The sequence below is a fragment of the Dipodomys spectabilis genome, unplaced genomic scaffold (genome assembly GCF_019054845.1).
Source record: "Dipodomys spectabilis isolate Male_0828 unplaced genomic scaffold, ASM1905484v1 ptg000138l, whole genome shotgun sequence".
Taxonomy (NCBI): Eukaryota; Metazoa; Chordata; class Mammalia; order Rodentia; family Heteromyidae; genus Dipodomys; species Dipodomys spectabilis.
The window spans coordinates 7485013-7506015 of record NW_024870815.1 but is presented as its reverse complement, the minus strand read 5'-3'; the positions used below and the strand labels follow the sequence as shown (position 1 = coordinate 7506015).

At 34.4% G+C, this 21003-nt stretch overlaps 1 protein-coding gene across 2 annotated transcripts in view; it reads left to right on the top strand.

Annotated features, from left to right (window-relative positions):
- Rictor (RPTOR independent companion of MTOR complex 2) overlaps positions 1–21003 on the top strand; it is a 96591-nt gene that overhangs the window by 31326 nt on the left and 44262 nt on the right. For both annotated transcript variants that reach the window (XM_042690640.1, XM_042690639.1), the window contains exons 4-9: positions 2839–2903; positions 3889–4020; positions 6043–6106; positions 10206–10332; positions 15025–15194; positions 20080–20147. In XM_042690640.1, the coding sequence (XP_042546574.1) occupies positions 2839–2903; positions 3889–4020; positions 6043–6106; positions 10206–10332; positions 15025–15194; positions 20080–20147 (626 nt within the window). The remainder of the gene's footprint in view (positions 1–2838; positions 2904–3888; positions 4021–6042; positions 6107–10205; positions 10333–15024; positions 15195–20079; positions 20148–21003) is intronic.

Below are 21003 nucleotides of genomic sequence, written 5' to 3'. Positions count from 1 at the left end.
ATATTGGGCCAGAAAATTATTTGTTTGGGAATGCTGTTCTTGTGTTGTAGGGTACTAAACAGTGTTCCTGGTCTGTACCCACTATAGAGTGGGAAGGAATACCTCCCCGCACACCAGTGATAAAAGTATCTTGAGTTATTGCCAAATGTTCCCTGTGGGACAGAATTTCTCCTGATTAAGAATTCCTGCTTTAAGTGAATTGCTATAGATTTTATTATAAAATTTATTATAAAATTACCTAACAAAACGCAAGTAAATATTGAATTTAATTTTACTACACTGAGTTTCTGAATTCCATTTTGTTAGGTTTAAAGAGCTTACTGAGTTGACAGAAAGATTTATTTCCTTATTGAGTAAAAATTTGAAATTCTCAAGAATCTGTAAGTAGTATTATTTGACTATAAAAAGTATGACATTGAAGACCAGTGTAGTTGGTTGGAGACCTATGTTTCCGTTAGATTAACTATGTTTACAGAATTTCCTCATTTGTTATGAGATACTATTCCTTTAATCTGAAGTTTTCAGTTTGAGATATATTTTTCTACTCTAAAATTCCTCCTTTCTCCAAACCCTGCTACACAGTAAGATGTTTAGTTTTATTGTGTTACATCCAGAAGATTTAGCATTTTAAATATGAACTTTCATTTTCAATAGCATTTGTTTTACTATTAAGTATAACCCCAGTTGTTAATATTAAGTTACCTTAGTAGACCAAAGATACTAAAATGTTGTATTGGGTGAACCTCTCTCAAACCTCCTTTTAAGGTAGGAAATGAAAGAGCAACGTGATGTGATCCTTTAATCATGTGAATGTCACACAACATGCTTGCCTTCTAAAATCATTTCACTAAAGTAATGTGTATAGCGGACTGCTGATAAGTATGATGTTGGTCTTCTATTTTTAAAACTGACAACATGTTTATGATCCAAAGGCCTACTGCTTAAGGATGAAAATATATCAGATCTTTTGAGTTTTCAACGTTCCCTTTTCCTTATAGGTCCTAAAAATTTTCATTTCATTGTAAGTTATAAAAAAATTTAGATAGTATAGAAGATTTTATAGTAAAAGGTGAAAGTCCTTCCTCACATACCCTTCCTGCCTACTTCCTCCCTCCCTTCCAAAGTACAATTTTCCACAGGTAACCAGTGATTAAAAAGGTACTTATCCTTTTTTGGTACAATTACAAATAGAAATAATGTGAGAATAAAATGAAATGAACTGCAGAGTGCTAAGTTGTAGTTAACATTATTATTCATGTATGAGGATTTGTTGTTGTTTATTTTAATACTAATTCTTAGCAAGTAGCCTAGTCTGGTATCAAATCTCAGTCCTCCTGCCTCAATTTCCTGTATTCAGAGATGACACACATGTATTATAGTGCTCACTATACAAATGATTTAAAAAAAGGTCAGAACATGATATATGTTAATGTGTATATTTGTGTATATATGCATATATAGATACATGTTTGTATGTATAAACATATATATGTATATATATACACACTTAAAACTTGTTTTTTCCCCATATCCTAATATAACATAGAATGCTGCTACTTTATAGCTCATCTTGTGTGTGTGTGTGTGTGTGTGTGTGTGTGTGTGTATTTCAGTTGTCTTCTAAATAAACTCCACTGTTCTAATAATTAGCTGTTTTCTCAGAAAACAAGAGATCATCTGCATTGGTCAGATCTATTAGATTATGAATACTTTTTTTTTTGGTTGGTCATGGGGCTTGAACTTTGGGACTGGGTGCTGTCTTTCAGCTTTTCAGCTCAAGACTAGGTCTACCATTTGAGCCACAGCACTAATCTGGTTTTCTGGTAGTTAATTGGAGATAAGAGTCTCACAGATTTTCCTTCCTGGGGTTGGCTTTGAACCTCTATCCTCAGATCTCAACCTCCTTTATAGCTAGGATTACAGGTGTGAGCCACTGGCGCCAGACTAGATTATAAATACTTTTATTTATTGTTATTTTCAAGAAAACAGAAATGTTGTTTACCCTAAGTGAGATGGATATAGAGGAAACTACAACTGAACCATATTCTGTTGAAACTGCTCATAAAGTAGTAATCTGTGATAAAGGGTATTACTTGCAAAACAGTCAACAGTAGGCCTAACTTAAATTCTATATATACACCAACAAAATCCTTCAAAAACGAAAAATAATTTCCTGAAAAAATGTAGATGGATTTTAACTACCAGCCTGGGCAAAAATTAAGACACTAGTCTGGACAGAAAAGTTAGCAAGAACTCATCTTACCCAGTAGCTTATAGTGTGCATCTGCCATCTCAGCTGTGCAGGAAGTATAAGTAGGAGTCTCATGGTTGAGTCTGGGCTGGGCAAAAATGTGAGAACCTATCCCCAAAATAATGAAAGCAAAAAGGTTGGGGGCATAGTTCAAGTGGTATGGTGCCTATGTCACGAGTATAGCACCAGCCCAGGATTAAACCCTCCCACCAACAAATCACAAAAACAGTTAGGGAGATAGGAATAAAACTACATAAAATGGGGGCTGGGAAGGTGGCTCAGTGGTAGAATACTTGCCTTGCATGCATGAGGCCCCGGGTTCAATTCCTCAGCACCATGTAAGCAGAAAAAGCTGAAGTGGCACTGTGGCTCAGGTGGTAGAGTGCTAGCCTTGAGCTGAAGAGCTGAGGGACAGTGCCCAGTCCCAGAGTTCAGGCCCCATGACTGACCAAAAAAAAAGAAAAACTACATAAAATGTAAACTCTTACATTTTTCAAAATTTCATTAATGGAAAACAGCTTATTGTGTAGCATATGAATAAAATTTATGTAAGTTCACAATTAATATGAACCTATTTTTTCTAACAGCTTCTTTGTGATATTGGCCATAGTGAAGAAAAACTGGGTTTTAACTATGAAGATATCATTATTTGGTAAGTTCAGTTCAATCCCCTCCCTTATCTCTTCCAGATTTTAATTATTTCAATTTGATAATTTTAAATTAAAGTTGTGAGAACACAGCACTACATATGTGATTTTATAGGCAATTGATTGGACATTAGAAACATTTAGGTTCTTAGATTACTTTGTTACCTAATGAGTTGTGATTAACAAATAGGAAGAACCAGAGCTTATGTTAAAAAATACCTGGATTTCTATAATTTAAACTTTGAAATGAATTCTGAACTTTATAGACTGAAATTTTCTTACTCTTCTGGTTTAAGATTTCTAAGTGTTACCTAAGAGAAAGTATACCCAAGCATACTAATAAAGGCATAATGTTGCACTTTCATAACTATTTTTTTGGTGCCTTAAGGAATTAAAATTGATGTAGTGGTCTGTTTCTGCTGTCATTGCCAAATAGTATTGCTTTAACCCAATCAGTCTTTGGGAGGACTGTAAACAAATGAAGGAGAATAGATTATAGGGTCATGTAAGGGTATACTTAATTTATCTGATGTAAAATAAACTACAGAAGATGAATAAAATAACATCAGCTTGATTTGAGAGACAATACCAAAGAGACACCAAATAAAACCAGCATTACCACTATAAAATCCCATAGTTTGGAGTGGATATTTCTTATCCGTGGGAAATGTAATTGGATAACATTAATTCATCACTATTAGAAGTTTTGCATAACTTAGCAGAGGAAGAATTTGATACAGGTTGAGCATCCTTACTATGAAAATCTTAAATGTTCCAGAAACTGAAATTTAAGAGTTATCTTGGCGGTTTAGTTTTACATTTTCAAATGTGGGCTGCTTACTTGATGCAGTCTATAGAAATAACCTTATCTCCAAAAACCTGGAAATCTGAAATCTTTCTCATCCCAGCCATTTCAGATGAGGAATGTTTAACCTGTCCGGTGCGCTTTAGACTCCTAAAGCTAAGCATTTGGTTTCGTTTTTCTTCCAGTTTGCGGTTAGCCTTATTAAATGAAGCAAAAGAAGTGAGAGCAGCAGGGTTACGAGCACTTCGGTATCTCATCCAAGACTCCAGTATTCTGCAGAAGGTGCTAAAATTGAAAGTGGACTATTTAATAGCTAGGTAATTTTCTGGGAGTTTTTTATACTTCATTTTTTAAAAAGGTTTATGTCAAGCTTTAATATACCTACCATAAAATGTACAGATTTTTAGTGTTAAAGGTTGATAGTTTTGTTGTTGATTTTTTTTTTTTGTTGGTCATGGGGCCTGAACTCTTGGCCTGGGCGCTGTCCCTCAGCTCTTCCTCTCAAGGCTAGCACTCTACCACTTGAGCCACAGCACCACTTATGGCTTTTTCTGCTTATGTGGTGCTGAGGAATCAAACCCAGGGCCTCATGCATACAAGGCAAGTACTCTACCGCCGAGCCACTTTCCCACCTCATGGCTTGATAGTTTTTATAAAAGCATATACAGGCTATTTAGAAGACAACATTAGCAGACTACTAGTAATGTTTCATTTTACTTTCAACAGGTAGTAAACATTGTTCTGACTTTTTCATTGTAGACTGTTTTTTTCCTATTTTGGGGTATCATGTTGGAAGTGAAAAGGAACACTACTCTTTACTTTCCTCATTTGTGAGATTCATTGAGGTCTACTAGTTTTTACTTTTTTATTACTGTGTAGTATTTCATATTATGATTAGATCAAAATTACTCTATTCATTTTCTGGTTGCTTTTAGTGTTATTTTAACAAGTTGCCATGAACATTTCTTGCACAAACCTGCAAGCAGGTAGACATAGTCACTCAGTTCTCTTATATGTATGTACAACTGGACATACGGAATATTAGTTTAGCTTTAGTAGATATTGTCAAATAATTTTCAAGTGATTGAACAGATTAACACTATTATCAACAATGTATTAGTCTTCCTTCTACTTTATCCACATCAGCATTTGCTGTTTCAGTCTTCAGCTAGCCATTCTGGTTTTCATTGTGGGTTCTCATTTTGGGTTCTCATTTTATTTTTAATTTGCACATCTAGTTTTGTTGCTTACTCATTTCTAAGTGAATGCCTTTTTCTTTTTTTGTCCGTCATTGGTCTTGAACTTTGCCTTTCTTTTTTTTGTCAGTCATTGGTCTTGAACTCTCAGCTTGGGTGCTGTCCCTCAGCTCTTTAGCTCAAGGCGAGTACTCTGCCACTCGAGCCACAGTGCCAATTCTGGTTTTCTGGTGGTTAATTGGAGATAAGAGTCTTATGGACTTTTCCTTGCCTAGGCTGTCTTTGAACCACGTGAGCCACTGATGCCCGGCATGAATGCCTTTTTCTTGTGGGAATTCTTGGTGTCTTCTAGATGAGTCTTTTCAGATGTACATGTATATTGAGAATATCTTCAAATGTGCCTTGAAGTTTCATCCTTTCAGTGGCTCTTTGATGAACAGAATTTCTTAATTAAATCCAAAGTGCTTTCCATATATATGTACATATATATTTTCTTAATTCTCAGTTATTGTACAAAGGATTTTCAGTTCAAATCAGTTTATAAATATAATGCATATTGTTCAGTCACCCTTTCCATTTTTCCCAACTCTACTCATAACACTAAGTTACATGGTTCTGTTTTTACATGTATCCTGACCTCACAAGAATGAATATTGTTGGAAATTGCAGCTCTTTGCCTATGTTATTTTTCTGTTCTGGCATTTTTCATTGCTTATGTTTTCATCTTGGATCATGTGTGTGTGAGAGCGTATGCATGCACACACCCACACACGGGCTTGAACTCAGAGCCCCAAGCTTAGGGCTTTTTCTCCTCAATGCTGATGCTCTTCTACTTGAGCCATACCCTCACTTCTGGCTTTTTGCTCGTCAATTGGAGATAAGAATCTGATACTTCTGTTACATGAGTCTTTATAGATAGATTCCTGTATTTTTTTGAAAGTTTAAATGTAAGAATTGGAGTATATTTTATAACATCACTGGAAATACTTACTTGCTGATACTAGAAATATTTGCTGGTACTATGAAAAGTATATACTGAAAATTTAATATACTGTATTGACATGAAGATGAGTGTGAGTAGTAGTATTAAACAAAACACTTTACTAGGATTTTATCAATGATTAATATTTGTGTATTGTTTAGGTGCATTGACATACAGCAAAGCAACGAGGTAGAGAGGACACAGGCACTTCGATTAGTCAGAAAGGTATGCTAATATGTGGGAATAAAGGCAAATTTATGGTTTTCATTGTTAAATATTTCTATTTTTATATTACAGTGTTATAGTGTTAAAATATAGTGTTAAAATTTAGAAACCAAGTTTTCATTAAAATTTTATTTCATTAAAGTACAAATTAAGTAGATCTGTTAAGCTTTTAGATAAGCATAGTTTGTACAATATGTGATTGGGCAGAGTTAGGACTATTTTTATAAAGTGTTATATTCTTATAAAATGTCCATTTTAAAGAGTATGTCTTCCATTAGTGGACAGGTAAGTATAATTACTGATTTGCTAAGTTGGTTTTCTTTTAATTTTATTCTTACAGTTGATACTATTAAATGGTTGTCACAAATAAATATAAAATTATTGTTTTAAAGGTGAATTTGAATATAATCCATGAGCAGTCGTGATAAAAACAAAAAAAGTAGGCATTGTGTAATACAAATTGTCATAATTTAATACCTGAAGAAGGTGAAAGGCAATCATGAAACTTAACAGAACTTTTTTATATAATTTGTTGGCCTTGATGCTTTTAAAAGAAATGACAAAGTGGTGCTGTGGCTCAAGTGGTAGAGTGCTTGCCTTGAGCTGAAGAGCTGAGGGATAGCGCCCAGACCCAGAGTTCAAGCCCCATGACCCGACCAAAAAAAAAAAAAAAAAAGACAACTTCAAATAAATCCAGACAATTAAATTCAGCCTCATTGGATTACTTAGTAAATACCTTTTTTTTTTCAATTTTGTACAATACTTTGTACAAACTAAAATTTATAATACAGCTCAGTAAAAGTAAAGACTCTTTAAAAACAACTTAATAGCACCATAACAAAAATATCATTTTATTCTGTTCTCTTTGGAGCTGCAGCATAAGATATTATTTATTATTCCAGTAGTTGGTTGAGCTAAAAAGAGTAGTTAAAGTACATATTGCCTTTAGGGGCTAGAGACAAATGATTTTATTAGAACTTTTAGCATCTAAGTACATATTTTTTCCAGCAACTAAAGAAGTACAAATCATGTTTAATTATTATTACCAGGTCACTGAAATGTTTTGGTATGTATTAAAAAAATTAAAGTTTTTGCATAATTGTATTAATGTACTTTGAAAGAAAAGTACAATGTTTTACTTGTTTTAGGATAATTCATTCAATAAATAGTTAAGAAATACTTGTGTTACTTTTACTTTCACCTCTCCAGTTCATTTGAAAGACTTTCTGTTTATTGTTTTTTTTTTCTTTGAGTGTCTCTCCAATATGTTTTTCTTCTACTTTCCCTACTTCAATCCAGGCAGTCTTTTTCAGTCTCATTCATTTTCTTCATAACTTTCTCACTAGTCAACTGTTGGTACTTTTTTGTTTTTAATCACTTAAATTCTACTTACCAATTAATTCAAGCCATCATTATTTCCTATGTAATTTCTTTATTCATGTAATAGGGACTAGTAATAATACAGTTTAATAGCCATCGGGATTTAATTTGGTGGAATCACATACTCTCGAAACAGACACTGCAGGTTAATGGCAAAACCAGAACAAGAACCCAGTATACAGATTTCCTAATTGGCTAATGATTATTAAATACAACTTTCCTTCCTTCCTTCCTTGGCACTCTGAGCTTATTTTTGGTCTATACAACCATTTCTATCTGATCTATATTATTTTGTCAACTGTATGCAAACAACCAATCAGCCCAACCACAGATAATTGCTTTCTTCCTACTTTTTTTCATCTCTTTGCACATTCTATTTTTCTCTGTTTAAGTTTTACATATGACTCTTAGTGAACTCTGTATTTCTTTAGTTCTTTTGTGTCAGTTCTACAAATTTGGTACCTAATAGTCTAATCTTTACATATATCTATGCCAGAAAGTATGATTAGAATTATGACTACATGGAGTATTGAATGATTTTTAAGGGAAGCAGTTTCTCAATTTTCACTGAATTTCCCTGGAAAAAACTAAAGAATGACTTCTTATGTAAAAATTTGAACATTTTTTTAAAGTCAGTCGTGGGGCTTGAACTCAGGGCCTAGACAATGTCCCTGAGCTTTTTGTTCAAGGCTAGGGTTTTACTACTTTGAGCCACAGTGCCACTTTTGGTCTTCTGGTGGTTAATTTGAGTCTCACAAACTTTCCTGCCCAAGTTGGCTTAGAAGCATGATTCTCAGTTCTCAGCCTCCTGAATAGCAAGGATTATAGGCATGAGTTACCAGCTCCTTGCAAAATTTGAATTTTTTAGATACAAAATTTGAATTCTTATTTGTTTCATAGCATAATTATTGAATTAAATATTCTTACTACACATGAGATTTGAGTACAATTTTATATTGTAGCTGAGACCATCTTGTAACTATCTTCATTCTGAATTAGTAAACTGAGGCACAAAGATTGATTTGGAAAAGATGGCTTAGTTTATTAATTTTATATTAAGTTATCAAAGTCAAATTGAAAAGCTAATTTTTAGCCAGTTCTTTTCAGAATATATCACCTCATTTTTCTGTTTAGGAAATTTCTTGTAAGCTTTGTACAAACATTACATAATAAAACATAACATATTGTAAGCATTGAAATATAAGTTACTATGAGCAGTTAGAATATTTTTACTCACAGAGACCAGTTATTTTCTGCAGGTCTCCCCTTCTGCTTTCTGTTCTTTCCTTTTTTTTTTTTTGATGAATTGAAAATACTGATTTTGAAACATATGTGAATGCTCTTTTGGATTCTTCATTGATTAGGTATAAACCTGGTTTGAGGGGTGTATTGTAAAATTTTAATTGTAGTTATACAGTAACTAGCCAATATAGACTCTTATTTTAATCTCTGGGTCTTAACTGTGTGTTTTGCATTTAGTGATAGTGTATCAGTTGTTTTATAGCACAAGTTTTTCTTTTTCAACAGGTTTCTGAATGTAGTAACATTGTGAACAGATTAGTTTTCTCCCTGTACAAATAAGACAAAACATTACTTTGTATTTTTAATCCAAGGATCTGTTATTTTGAAATAAAGTTATTTTGAAATAAAGTGAAGTGATCATTAGTGGCTTAATTTGTTTTCTAAATCAAAGATCTGTATATTTTTAACCTATATTCAGCATGTTCAAATTATATTATTATCAATTAAATCTTTTATGAAAAGTACTTTTTTTTCAAGGGAATGTCTGTATTTGATCTCAGGTCCTCAAAGTTACTTTACTAACAAGATAACTCCATTGTTGATTTTCACTGATTATTTTTTGGATAGAGTCTTCAATTCTTGCTTGGTCAGGAATCTGAGCCATAATTGCCTACTTTATTTTGGCTTCCCATCATCATTTGGGATAACAGGTACACACCACTGTACCAGGTTTTTTGTTTTTTTTTCCATAGATAATCTCATGCACTTTTCTGCTTGATTTGGCCAGCCTCAGCCTATCACATGGCATGAGATGACAGCTACACATCACTGCTCCGAGCTATATGGGTTGAGAAGAGTTTTGAGCAAATCTTGATCCTGCTATTCACAACTTTTCAAGTAGCTAGGGATACAGTGCATTATTTCATCAAGCTTTAGGACTAGATATATACCATTGCTATCAGGTATATTGAAATGTGAAATATGTATGGGCTATTAATGGTTTCTAACATTAATAATGGAATTTATGGCTAGTGATTAAAGATATCTCTGGGTGTCTGTTATAGTAAAGAGAGAGTGAGGACCGAATCAGTGAATTTGATGATGAAGGAGGGGTGGAGATAATGATGTTAATGAACTAAGTAAAGAATCATAGTGATCATAGAATACTAATACGTTGAGTGCTGTTGTCATTATTGATTTACATCACGTAGGAACTAAAAACCTGTGTATGAGTTTCAGTCCTAGCGTAGCTTAGAGTCTCAGAAATAGTAATTTATAGTCCAGATTACTAGAGAAACGTTAAAAAGATTTTCACAGTTATGATTACTAACATTGATTTATTAGTCGATCATTCAAAACCTTTATGTAGCCTGTTAAAATTGGTACCTGGATTTAATTCAGATCTAAGTCTGAATAAATTAAGTTTTAAAATGTACTGTAAAGTAACTAATTTCTGTTCCTAATGTCTCTGTTACAGATGATTACTGTGAATGCTTCCTTATTTCCCAGTTCTGTGGCCAACTCATTAATTGCAGTTGGAAATGATGGACTTCAAGAAAGAGACAGAATGGTTCGAGCATGTATTGCTATTATCTGTGAACTAGGTCAGAATTTTCAAGTAATATACTATTTTATAAAGAATATGTATTATTTCTGTAGTTATCAGTACACAATTTCTGAAAACATAATTTTGAGTTTTATTTAACATAAGTTCAGAGTGGTATGAAAATTTTGTATCTTAAAGTTTTACTTACATGAAATTTAGTAGATGAAATATCTAAATTTAATAATTATAATAGAAACTATAAAGTCTAACACTGTGGCGTTAGTCATAGTACATGATCAAAATAATCCACTGTAAGCTGAGCCACTATAAAATGGCTTGTATCTGTAATCTAATAGGAGGCAGAATTTGTTGATTAAAGTTTGAAGCCAGTTCAAGCAGAAAGTCTCTTTGTCTTAAAACACTAACAAGAAGCCAGAAGTGGAGTTGTAGCTCAAATGGTAGAGTGCCAAAGTCCAGTATATATAAAAAGGGAATTCTAAATGCAAAAGCATCAAGTTGTTAAATGAAGTAGAAACTGAAGATAGCAACATGGGTAAATATCTGATTATTGGAAGAAGACTGTATTGTGAGTATATAAAAAATAGGAACTTCAATGATTTAAATTTTACTATAAGGAATCAAAAAAGTAAGCTATGGTAGAAAAAAAAGTAAAAAAAATCAATGCAACAAATAAAATAGATAACTTATTGCAAACAAATCAGTGGGAATAACAATTCTTAGAGAAGTAACTGGCCTCACTTTGAAAGATAAACTCTATCTATCTATCTAGCTAGCTAGCTATGCATCCATCCTTCCTGGTCCTGGGTCTTGAACTCAGGATCTGGTGCTGTCTATGAGCATGTTTTGTTTAATGCTAGCACTCTACCACTTGAGCCATAGGGCCCTTCCTGCTTTTTCTGAGTAGTTTATTAGCAATAAGAGTCTCACCCACTTTCCTGACCATGCTGGCTTTGAATTATTATCCTCAGATCTCAGCCTTCTGAATAGCTAGGATTACAGGTGTGAACCACCAGCGCCCAGCTAAACAATTTTAAATAACAAGAAACATGACTTTTTTTTTCTCCATCACCTAAAGTAGGAGTGATAAGGTTATATTTCTTCTTGAGATCACAACTCATTTATGAAGTTTAAAGAAACAAAGAAGAAACAGATTCTGCAATGGAGGATTTAAAAATATGCCCACAATATCTATTTGTTTATAGACAAATTTTAAAGTATTATTAAGGAAATTATGAAAATAAGCATACTACCATTTTGTAATTTATGGGATACCTGGAAAGGTATACTGAGGTATTAACATGTCATCATAAAATATTTTTTATTTAAGCAAAAAGTAAGTGTAAATGAACCATTGCAACTTAAGAAGAAAAGAATATGAAAAATAAAAAAGTAAAGTCTGTGTAAAGCAGACAGCAAATAACTATATTAAAAGTCTTAACTAGTGGCTGAGTGTGATGGTACACAACTGTAATTCCAGCTACTGAGGAAGCAGAGTGATAACAGAAACAGGAGGATCATGGTTTGAGGCCACCACTAACAAAAGTTATCAAGACCCTATTTCAAAAACAAGGCAGGTGGGGCTGGGAAGGTGGCTCAGTGGTAGAGCGCTTGCCTTGCATGCCTGTGGCCCTGGGTTCGATTCCTCAGCACCACATAAGCAAAAAGAAAAAAGCCGGAAGTGGCGCTGAGGCTCAAGTGGTAGAGCGCTAGCCTTGAGCTGAAGAGCTGAGGGACAGTGCCCAGGCCCAGAGTTCAGGCCCCACGACTGGACCCCCCCCCCCCCCCAAAAAAAAGGCAGGTATAGTGGCACACACCTGTATTTCCAGCTACCTGGAAGAAGTCAGAGGTAGGAGGATTACAAACTAAAGGAAAGAAGGCTGGGAGTGTGTCTTACATGGTAGAACAAGTTGCCTAGAAAAAGTAAGTCCCTGAATTAAAAACCCTGTACTGGGGGGAAAAGTCCCAGTCAGAGAATACGATAGATCATTCAACCTAAATGGTTTTTCTTGAAAAAGAAAACCATGAAATACATCTTTAACTGCTGGGAAAAATTTAAAGGTAAAAAGTAATAAAAGGAGAATATAATAGAATCTTATTAAAGATTTTTAAAAGAAATTACGTATTTGAAAATATACTGAATAATTCTCCAGATAATTATTAATTCTAGTTACTAGAAGTATAGAAATGTGATCGATCAAAACCAATAGTAGTTGTAAACAACAAGGAAATAATTGCCTTCAAGATAAGAATCAATATTTTTAAAAAGAACAAGTAACTTTTATACACAGGTATACATATATACTCATATTAAAATAATTAGAATACTACTTAATAGTCCAGAATATTTATCTCAATATATTATCTCAAATCACCAGTCTTATTTGATTGGTTGGTTTGATTTGGTGGTAATGGGGTCTGAACTCAGAGCTTGCACTTGAGCCTTGCTTACCTGGTACTCCACTGCTTGAACCATGTCTTCAATCCTGTTTTATGCTATTTAGACAGTGGAGACTAAAACTCCTTACCTGCCCAGGCTGGCTTTGAATCTCAATCCTCCAAGATCTCAGCTTGGCTTTTTGAATAGTGAGGATTACAGACATAAAACACCAATACACTACTAAATCTGCTATTCTTAATAGTAGGTTTCTAAATGTTACACCCTTGTAAAACTTTTTGCCACATTATTTGTAAGATAAAATAATAACTGAAGTTTTTATACATAGTAGTACTACTGTGTGTGTGTGTGTGTGTGTGTGTGTGTGTGTGTGTGTATGTGTGTGTGTGTGTGTGTGTGTGTGGAGAGAGAGAGAGAGGCAAGTAAAAAACCCTAGTAGTTACAGTGGAGTCATGTGAAAATACAGATTAAATAGCTATATTTTATGTTTTAACAATAGTAGAAGAGGAAAATACTATAATTCCAAAGTAGAAAAGAAAACTGAAACAAATAAATGTAAGCAATATATAGGAATTTAATAGTTTAGGTGGCACTTTCCAGCAGGATAAAAATTTCATTCCTTGAGTTAGGGATTGGTATCTATATCATGGAGATCTGCATTTTGATTGTATGTAATTATGCTTCTGTTAGAAAACATAGGAAGATAAATATTCTAAAATTCAAATTCAAGAATAAATGAAAAATTTTGGAAAAGAACGTTGAAGAAAGGAAAGGTGGTTTTTTTGTTTTGTTTTGTTTTGTTTTTGGTTGTTCGTGGGTCTTGAACTCTGGGCCTGGGCGCTGTCCCTCAGCTCTTCAGCTCAAGGCTAGCGCTCTACGACTTGAGCCAGAACACCACTTTCTGGTTTTCTGGTGGTTTATTCAAGATAGGAGTCTTACAGACTTTCCTGCCTGGGCTGACGTTGAACTGTGATCCTTAGATGTTAGATAGGATTACAGGTGTGAGCTACCAATGCCCGGCCAGGAAAGATTTTCTTTTCATACTTTAAAAAAACTAGTAACATAAGTTATTAAAAGGGAAGAACTTAAAAATTGCCAGGCAGGGTGGTCCACACCTGTAATCCCCAAGTAGAGATTAGAGTGATTGAGGTTCAAGGCCAGCCAATGAGAAAGTAAGCAAGACCCCCACTGAAACCAAGCAAGCCAGGTATGTGATGGTGCTTACTTGTCATCCCAGCTACACTGGAGGCAACAGCACTTCAGTGTAAGGTTCGCAACCCTTAAACAAAAATAGTTGGGGTATGGTTCAGGTGATTCAGTCAATGGCCCTGAGTTAACAAGAAAAATAAATGAAAGAGATACAGAGCTGATCCATAGAAACTTTACTATGGTGATGCACACCTATAATCCGAGCTCTCAGAAGGCTAAGGCAAGAGAATTTTAGTTTGAGGCTCTATAGTGAGTGAGTTCTAGTAAGAGTGGGTTACATAGCAAGACTGTCTCAAAAAAATAAAATCCAAATATAAAACACCATGCTTACGCATTCACATGCAAAGAAACCTCTTGATCTTTAGAATAAGAGGAGTTACTCAAGTATTGGGTTTCTGTTTACTCATATGCGTATGTGTTCATCTTTGTATGTTTTGTAAAATTAAAACAGTGAAATAAGCCATCTAAAGCAAAATCTACAATGAAGTTAATTATAAAAGATTTGAAATAGATACATATATAGAGACTGTTATTTCTACCATAAAAAATAACTCCTTGATGGGAGTTGATAGGAGGTAAAATCAAAGAATTTAGAAAGACAAGGACTTGGATGAGGCTCAAATGGTGGAGGGCCTGCTAGTAAGCTCAAGGCCCTATGTTCAGACCCCAGGACCACCAAAAAACAATAAAAACAGAGGGAATGAGGTAGGAAGGAAGGAAAGAAAGGAACCTTTTATCCACTTGTCCTAGTAAATACGGCTGGAGATCTTTCAAGAACAACAACAAAAATACTAAGTTTTAAAGTATAAGTGCAGTCAGGTACCAGTGGTTTATGCCTGTAATCTTAGCTACTCAGGAGGCTAAGATCAGAGGGGAGGAAAGTCCATGAGAACTCTTATGTGTTAACCACCAAAAAGTCAGGAATAGAACTGTGGCTCAAGTGGTAGAGTGGTAGTCTTGAGTGCAAAAATAAAGCTAGGGAATAGTACCTAGGCCCTGAGTTCAAGCCCCAGTACCAGCAGAAAAATAAAATAAATCAGAACTAAATAAATAAATGAAATCACAGATTTCAGCTTACTTTATTATTGCCAGTATGATTTGTTAAGTTTTTCCTTTTCATTTTAGCACTTCAGAATCCAGAAGTTGTGGCCCTTCGAGGTGGACTAAACACCATCCTGAAAAATGTGATTGACTGCCAATTAAGTCGAATAAACGAAGCCCTCATTACCACAATTTTGCACCTCCTTAATCATCCAAAAACCCGACAGTATGTTCGTGTTGATGTAGAGCTAGAGGTAGGACCTTTAATATTTTCTAATTTTAAATGTATGCTCTTTCTTTAATAGATTATAGCACATTTATGATCAACCTGTATTAATTAAGGCTTTATTTAATCTCTCCCCCCCTTTTTTTTAACTGGCTCTAGGGTTTTAAATCTGGGCCAAGGCACTGTCCCTGAGATTTTGTGCTCAAGCTAGCTTCTACCACTTGAGCCACAGCTTTACTTCTGGCTCCTTGTTTTTTGGTGTGTGTGTGTATGGCTCCTTGTTTTTTGGTGTGTGTGATTAATTTAAGATAAGATTCTCATGGATTTTCTTGCTTTGGCTGGCTTCAAACTGCAATCCTCAGATGTCAGCCTCCTGAGTAGCTAGGATTAAAAATATGAACCACTGGCTCATACTCATTTTATAGCTCATTTAATTTGGAATGAATCAGAAATATTATCAGGAATATTTGATCAAAGCATTTGGTTTCAGCTGTAAAAATTTGCTGAGCAAATTAGAGGACCAGTAAGGTTACATCAAAATATTTACTTATTTAAGAATCCCGGTTGGCTGCCTGTGACTTATGCCTATAATCCTAGCTATTCAGGAGGCTGAGATCTGAGGATCATGGTTCAAAGCCAGTCTGGGCAGGAAAGTCCAGGATACTCTTATCTCCAATAAACAACCAGAAAACCGCAAGTGGTGCTGTGGCTCAAGTGGTAGAGTGCTAGCTTTGAGCTGAAGGAATAGTGCCCAGGCCCAGAGTTCAAGACTCATGACCACCACCAAAAAAAAAAAAAATCCCCTTTGTTTTTAAAGCCTTTAGTGTGTTTATCTGTGTCTCCTGCTAAATATATACTATTTATTTTAAATTCTACTAAAATTCTTTAACTTGGAAGCACTTTGTTACCATTCATGCTTAAAAATGTACACATATTTTAATGCGCTATTTGTAATTTTTTATTTTAGTAATTCATAAACACTTATACAATCTGTCAAAAGTAGTGATGCATAGTGTAGGTTAAGACTCAAATATATTCTTACAGTTTACTTTTATTAATGCATTACACTGTTGGCTGTTGCTGAAAATATTGAGAGTAACTTCAGATTTGTCATTTTAGAATGATTATACAAGAGATAAAATATGCATTACTGAATGTTGATAGTTGTGGTTTTATTAGGATTTGGTTTTGTTTTCTGAGATAGTCTTATTATTTGCAAATTGAGCTCCTGTGCTTGATCTGTCTTCCTGCCTCATCGTCCTAGGTAGCTAGAACTATAAGCATGAGCAGGCTCAGCTGTAAGACATGTTTTAGAAGATTTCACATTGTAAATTTGACAGTCTATGTAACTAACTATAACTGTGCTATAAGCACAGTACTCTCCTTTGTAGGTAATTTAAAACATATTGTTTATTGCATTTCTATGATAATAAACTGGTATTATTCTGGTATTATTGATATTTCATAATATGTTTAGCTTTTTTAAAAAATTGTTTAAATTTTAATTTTTATGCATTTTTTATTGTAAAAATACTGTACAAAGGGGTTACAGTTACATGAGCAAGGTAATGAGTACATTTCCTATCAAGCATTGTTACCTCCTCCTTTGTTTTTGTTTTTCCCCTACCATCCCATCCCTCCCACCTCCACTACTACACTTCTCCACCCCTCCCTCCCATGTTTAGCTTTTAAGGGGCGTTTTTGTTTTTTTTTCTCCTTTTTTTTTTTTTTTTTGGTTGGTGCTGGTCCTAGGTCTTGAACTCTTGGGCCTCATGCTCTTAGCTTTTTGCTCAAGACTGGTATGCTACCACTGGAGCCTTACCTCCACTTCCAACTTCCTGCTGGTTAGTTGCAGATAAAAGTCTCCAGTTTGTCCAGACTGCAACAATCATCAGATCTTAGCTTCCTGAGTAGCTGTGATGACAGGCTTGGGCTACTTACAGACTACCTTTTTTTTTTTTTAATCAAATAGAAAATTTATAGTACTAAAATTGGAGAAAGAACTGCAGTAACAAAAGATGATAGATAGAAGCTTTTTTATTATTTCTAGATATCTTGAAGCAGATGAGCAAAGGTTTTATAAAAGAAATCAAACCTCAAGATTATAGTACATTTTTAAGTACCCAGCTGTCTTTTCACTTAATCTTATTTTTTTAATTACATAATTCTTTTTTACCCTTAAAAAAAGGCAGTTTGAAAGAGTGCCCATTAGGCTGTACAGGTTAGGTTTAAATTTTTGCCTTATGACCTGTTGGCTTTATGCCCTTGGACCAGGTTAGTTAGTTTCTCTTGGACATCCTTCTTTTCCTAGGAGAAATGAAGGTCATAGTTTCAAGAAAATAATGAAGATTAAATGCCATAATAATAGTGATAGTAAGTAGCAGGGAGTGTTAATGTAAAGTGTTTAAGTAGTTCCAGGTGTTTTACCTGTTATTCAGTGTACATAAAATGTTTTGTCTGTGCCTTGCGTATTGAAAATGCTGAATAAATGCTGGTTGCCTTGGTGATTATTTATCATTATTTTCCATCTTTTCATTGTCATTATAGAATCTGCTATTAAGAGACTGTAGCCCTCATTTTAATTAATTTTTTGTCAATTTTGCTTTTATTCTAAATTAATACTTTTACTTCTCTAAACTATTCTCAGTGCTGTTAGACTTAAATCATTTTCCCATTAAAAATGAATGGATGTAATTAATATTTTTAATAGCTTTTTTTTGGGGGGGTGGTCGGGTTGTGGGGACTGAACTCTGGGCCTGGGCGCTGTCCCTCAGCTCTTCAGCTCAAGGCTAGCGCTCTACCACTTGAGCCACAGTGCCACTTCTGGCTTTTTTTTCTTTTTTCTTATGTGGCACTGAGGAATCGAACCCAGGGCCTCAGGCATGCAAGGCAAGCGCTCTACCACTGAGCCACCTTCCCAGCCCCATTTAATAGCTTTTTTAGTTTATTCTATGTTGATTTCTAGTGAATTTATACAGTTGCTATTATACATCAACTTTTTCTCATGGAACTACTTGATTATCAGATTGAAACTTCATATTGATTTCTTGCTGGCATCAGAAAATTTGGAAAAGCTTTTAGAAATTGTCTGGAGCTAAAAGGGCAAACTGAGTATTTTGTAGCTAGTTTTCTGTTGTTGACAGTAAATTCTCAAAGATGTATGAATGTGTAATTGAAATCTGTTTGAAATAAGAAATGTATCTTATAAAATTCCAATATCTCACTTCTTCATGAAGACTTGATAAGCTTTATTGAAAGAACTGGAAGAACATAATAAGCATACAGGCAAGCCAGGGGTATAGGAGTCTCCACAGTTAGAATAGGTGACTTAACTTGTCTGGTAAAGAAAAGATAAACCATCTTTGATTTAAAAAAAAAAAAAAACATAGTACCTTTTATAAATTAAAACAGTGGCCAGTGTTGTCAAAAGTTTCTTATCATACAAAAGAGATAATGATTTGAAATCCAAAAGAAATCCACATTTCACAGAAATACACTCAAGAAGTAATCCAGGTAGAAGATTTTTTTTTTGGTTGGTCGTGAGGCCTGAATTCTGGGCCAGTGCACTGTCTTCAGCTGGTTAGCTCAAGGCTCGCGCTCTACCACTTGAGCCACAGTGCCACCCAGCCTTTTCTGCTTATGTGGTGCTGAGGAATCGAACCCAGCGCCTAATGCATGCAAGCACTCTACCACTGAACCACCTTCCCAGCCCCAGAAAAAAGATTTTATAACAACTGTGGTTAATTCTTTATAACTATTGTGGTTAATCTGAATTCTGAATTCAGATTTCAGATAATTAAATTAGTTTGCACAAAGAGCTTTCCCTAGTAAATGAAGAGTAGGTCAATGGAAAATACCTGGGCAAAGCACAGAGAAAAAGAAGGAAACAGAAAGCATAATTGTAAAATTTGTAAAGAAGAGAAAATTGGCCAGAACAAACATCCAGGGAGATGATAACCAAAATTTTGTTTCTGAAATGAAGTTTTATATTTATAAAAACTTAAAAAATTCTAGATCAAAAAATTAAAAGAGAAGAAGATGCAGGAATATTACAACTGTTGAAATTAATGCCAATTTTAATTCTTAAGGGTAAAACAATCATTTCCAAGGATCATATTTGACAGCTAATTCCCCAACATATTGGAAATTAGTAGTAGCTGAGTGGCATCCCTACAGTGCCAACTATGTGCTGTTTAGGTACAAGTTAAACCTCATTTTAAAAGACCAGAAACATGCCAGGTGCCAATGGCTCACACCTGTAATCCTAGCTACTTAGGAGACTGAGATCTGATGATTAGGTTCAAAGCCAACCTGAGGAGGAAAGTTCCTGAAACTCGTCTCCAATTAATCACCAGAAAGCCAGAAGTGGCAATATGGCTCAAAGTGGTAGAGAGCAGGCTTTGAGCAAAGGAACTCAGGGACAGTGCTCAGGCTTTGAGTTCAAGCAACAACAACACAAACCAACAACAAAACATAAAAAAGTCCAAAAATTTAGGGTGGTTTTTTTTTGGTCAGTCGTGGGGCTTGAACTCTGGGCTTGGGTGCTGTTGCTCAGCTCTTCAGCTTAAGGCTAATGCTTTACCACTTGAGCCACAGCACTACTTTTGTTTTTTTCTGAGTGGTTTATTGGAGATGAGTGTCACAGACTTTTCCTGCCCGGGCTGGCTTTGCACCGCAATCCTCAGATCTCAGCCTCCTGTGTAGCTAGGATTAAAAGTGTGAGTCACCGGCATCTGGCTTAGTTTGTTTTTCTTTTAAAAAGGTACCCCACATTTCTTGATTACTTTGAAAAGAAGTCTCACAAATAGGAAATCCAATTAAAGATAGATAGAAATGGAATTTACTTTGGCTTATTACAAAAAGAATGTTTTTTATTAAAGACTCTTGTGCTTCTGTTTCTTTTTTTAAAAAAGCGAATTTTAGCACCCTATACCGATTTTCACTACAGACATAGTCCAGATACGGCCGAAGGACAGCTCAAGTAAGTACCACTGGTTCCTGATAATGAAGAAGTGATGTGTGTGTAATAGTAAAGTTTTTTTTTTTTTTTACTTGCTTGCATGTATAGTCAGAGAATGAGTTTAAGTAAAATATTAGCTTGTGGAATCATAGTGCATTTCCCTTGTTTACAATACTTTAAAAGAAAACTTGGGGAAATTATTATAAAGATTCATTTGTTACTAAAAAAAATCATCCAAGGTATAGATTGTAGTTGGAGGAACATAAATTAAGAGTTAACAAGATTCTATAAAATATTGAAGCTGGCCATAAATCATTCATCAAAACCTATAAACAGTTCTGTTGCTTAATTAGTTATTATATAGAAGAGAACAAAGTTGTATACAGAATTGTGAAGGAATGTAGTAACATGTAATGTTAGTAGTTCTTTAATATTTAATACTTTTTTAGTGAATAGATTATTGAATTTGCTTGTGGGGAAGGCTAAAATAAGTTTGAGGCAAGGATTTGAAATAGAGAGTATGGTGGTGTTAACAGGTTTATGTGATTTTCATTGTTGAGTAGCAGCCTTCTAATATATGCTAATTAAACAAACTGCTCTTCTCTCTAATGCTTAATTAAAGCCTATATAAGAATAGTTTTCAGAAATATCCAGGAACATACAGCTGCATAGAGAAAAGGAATTTAAGATTTATTGTGAGTCATGTTGTGAATTTTAAGTTGAGGTTATTTTGCGATAGGATATTGGAATATAACTGGTCTTATTTTTTTACAAATGGTTTTGATTTTGTGTATAAATGCTTACCGATTAATAACAATTTTTCTTCTAGTAGTATTAAAACCTCTGTTCTTTTTAAACATTGTACATCTTTGATACT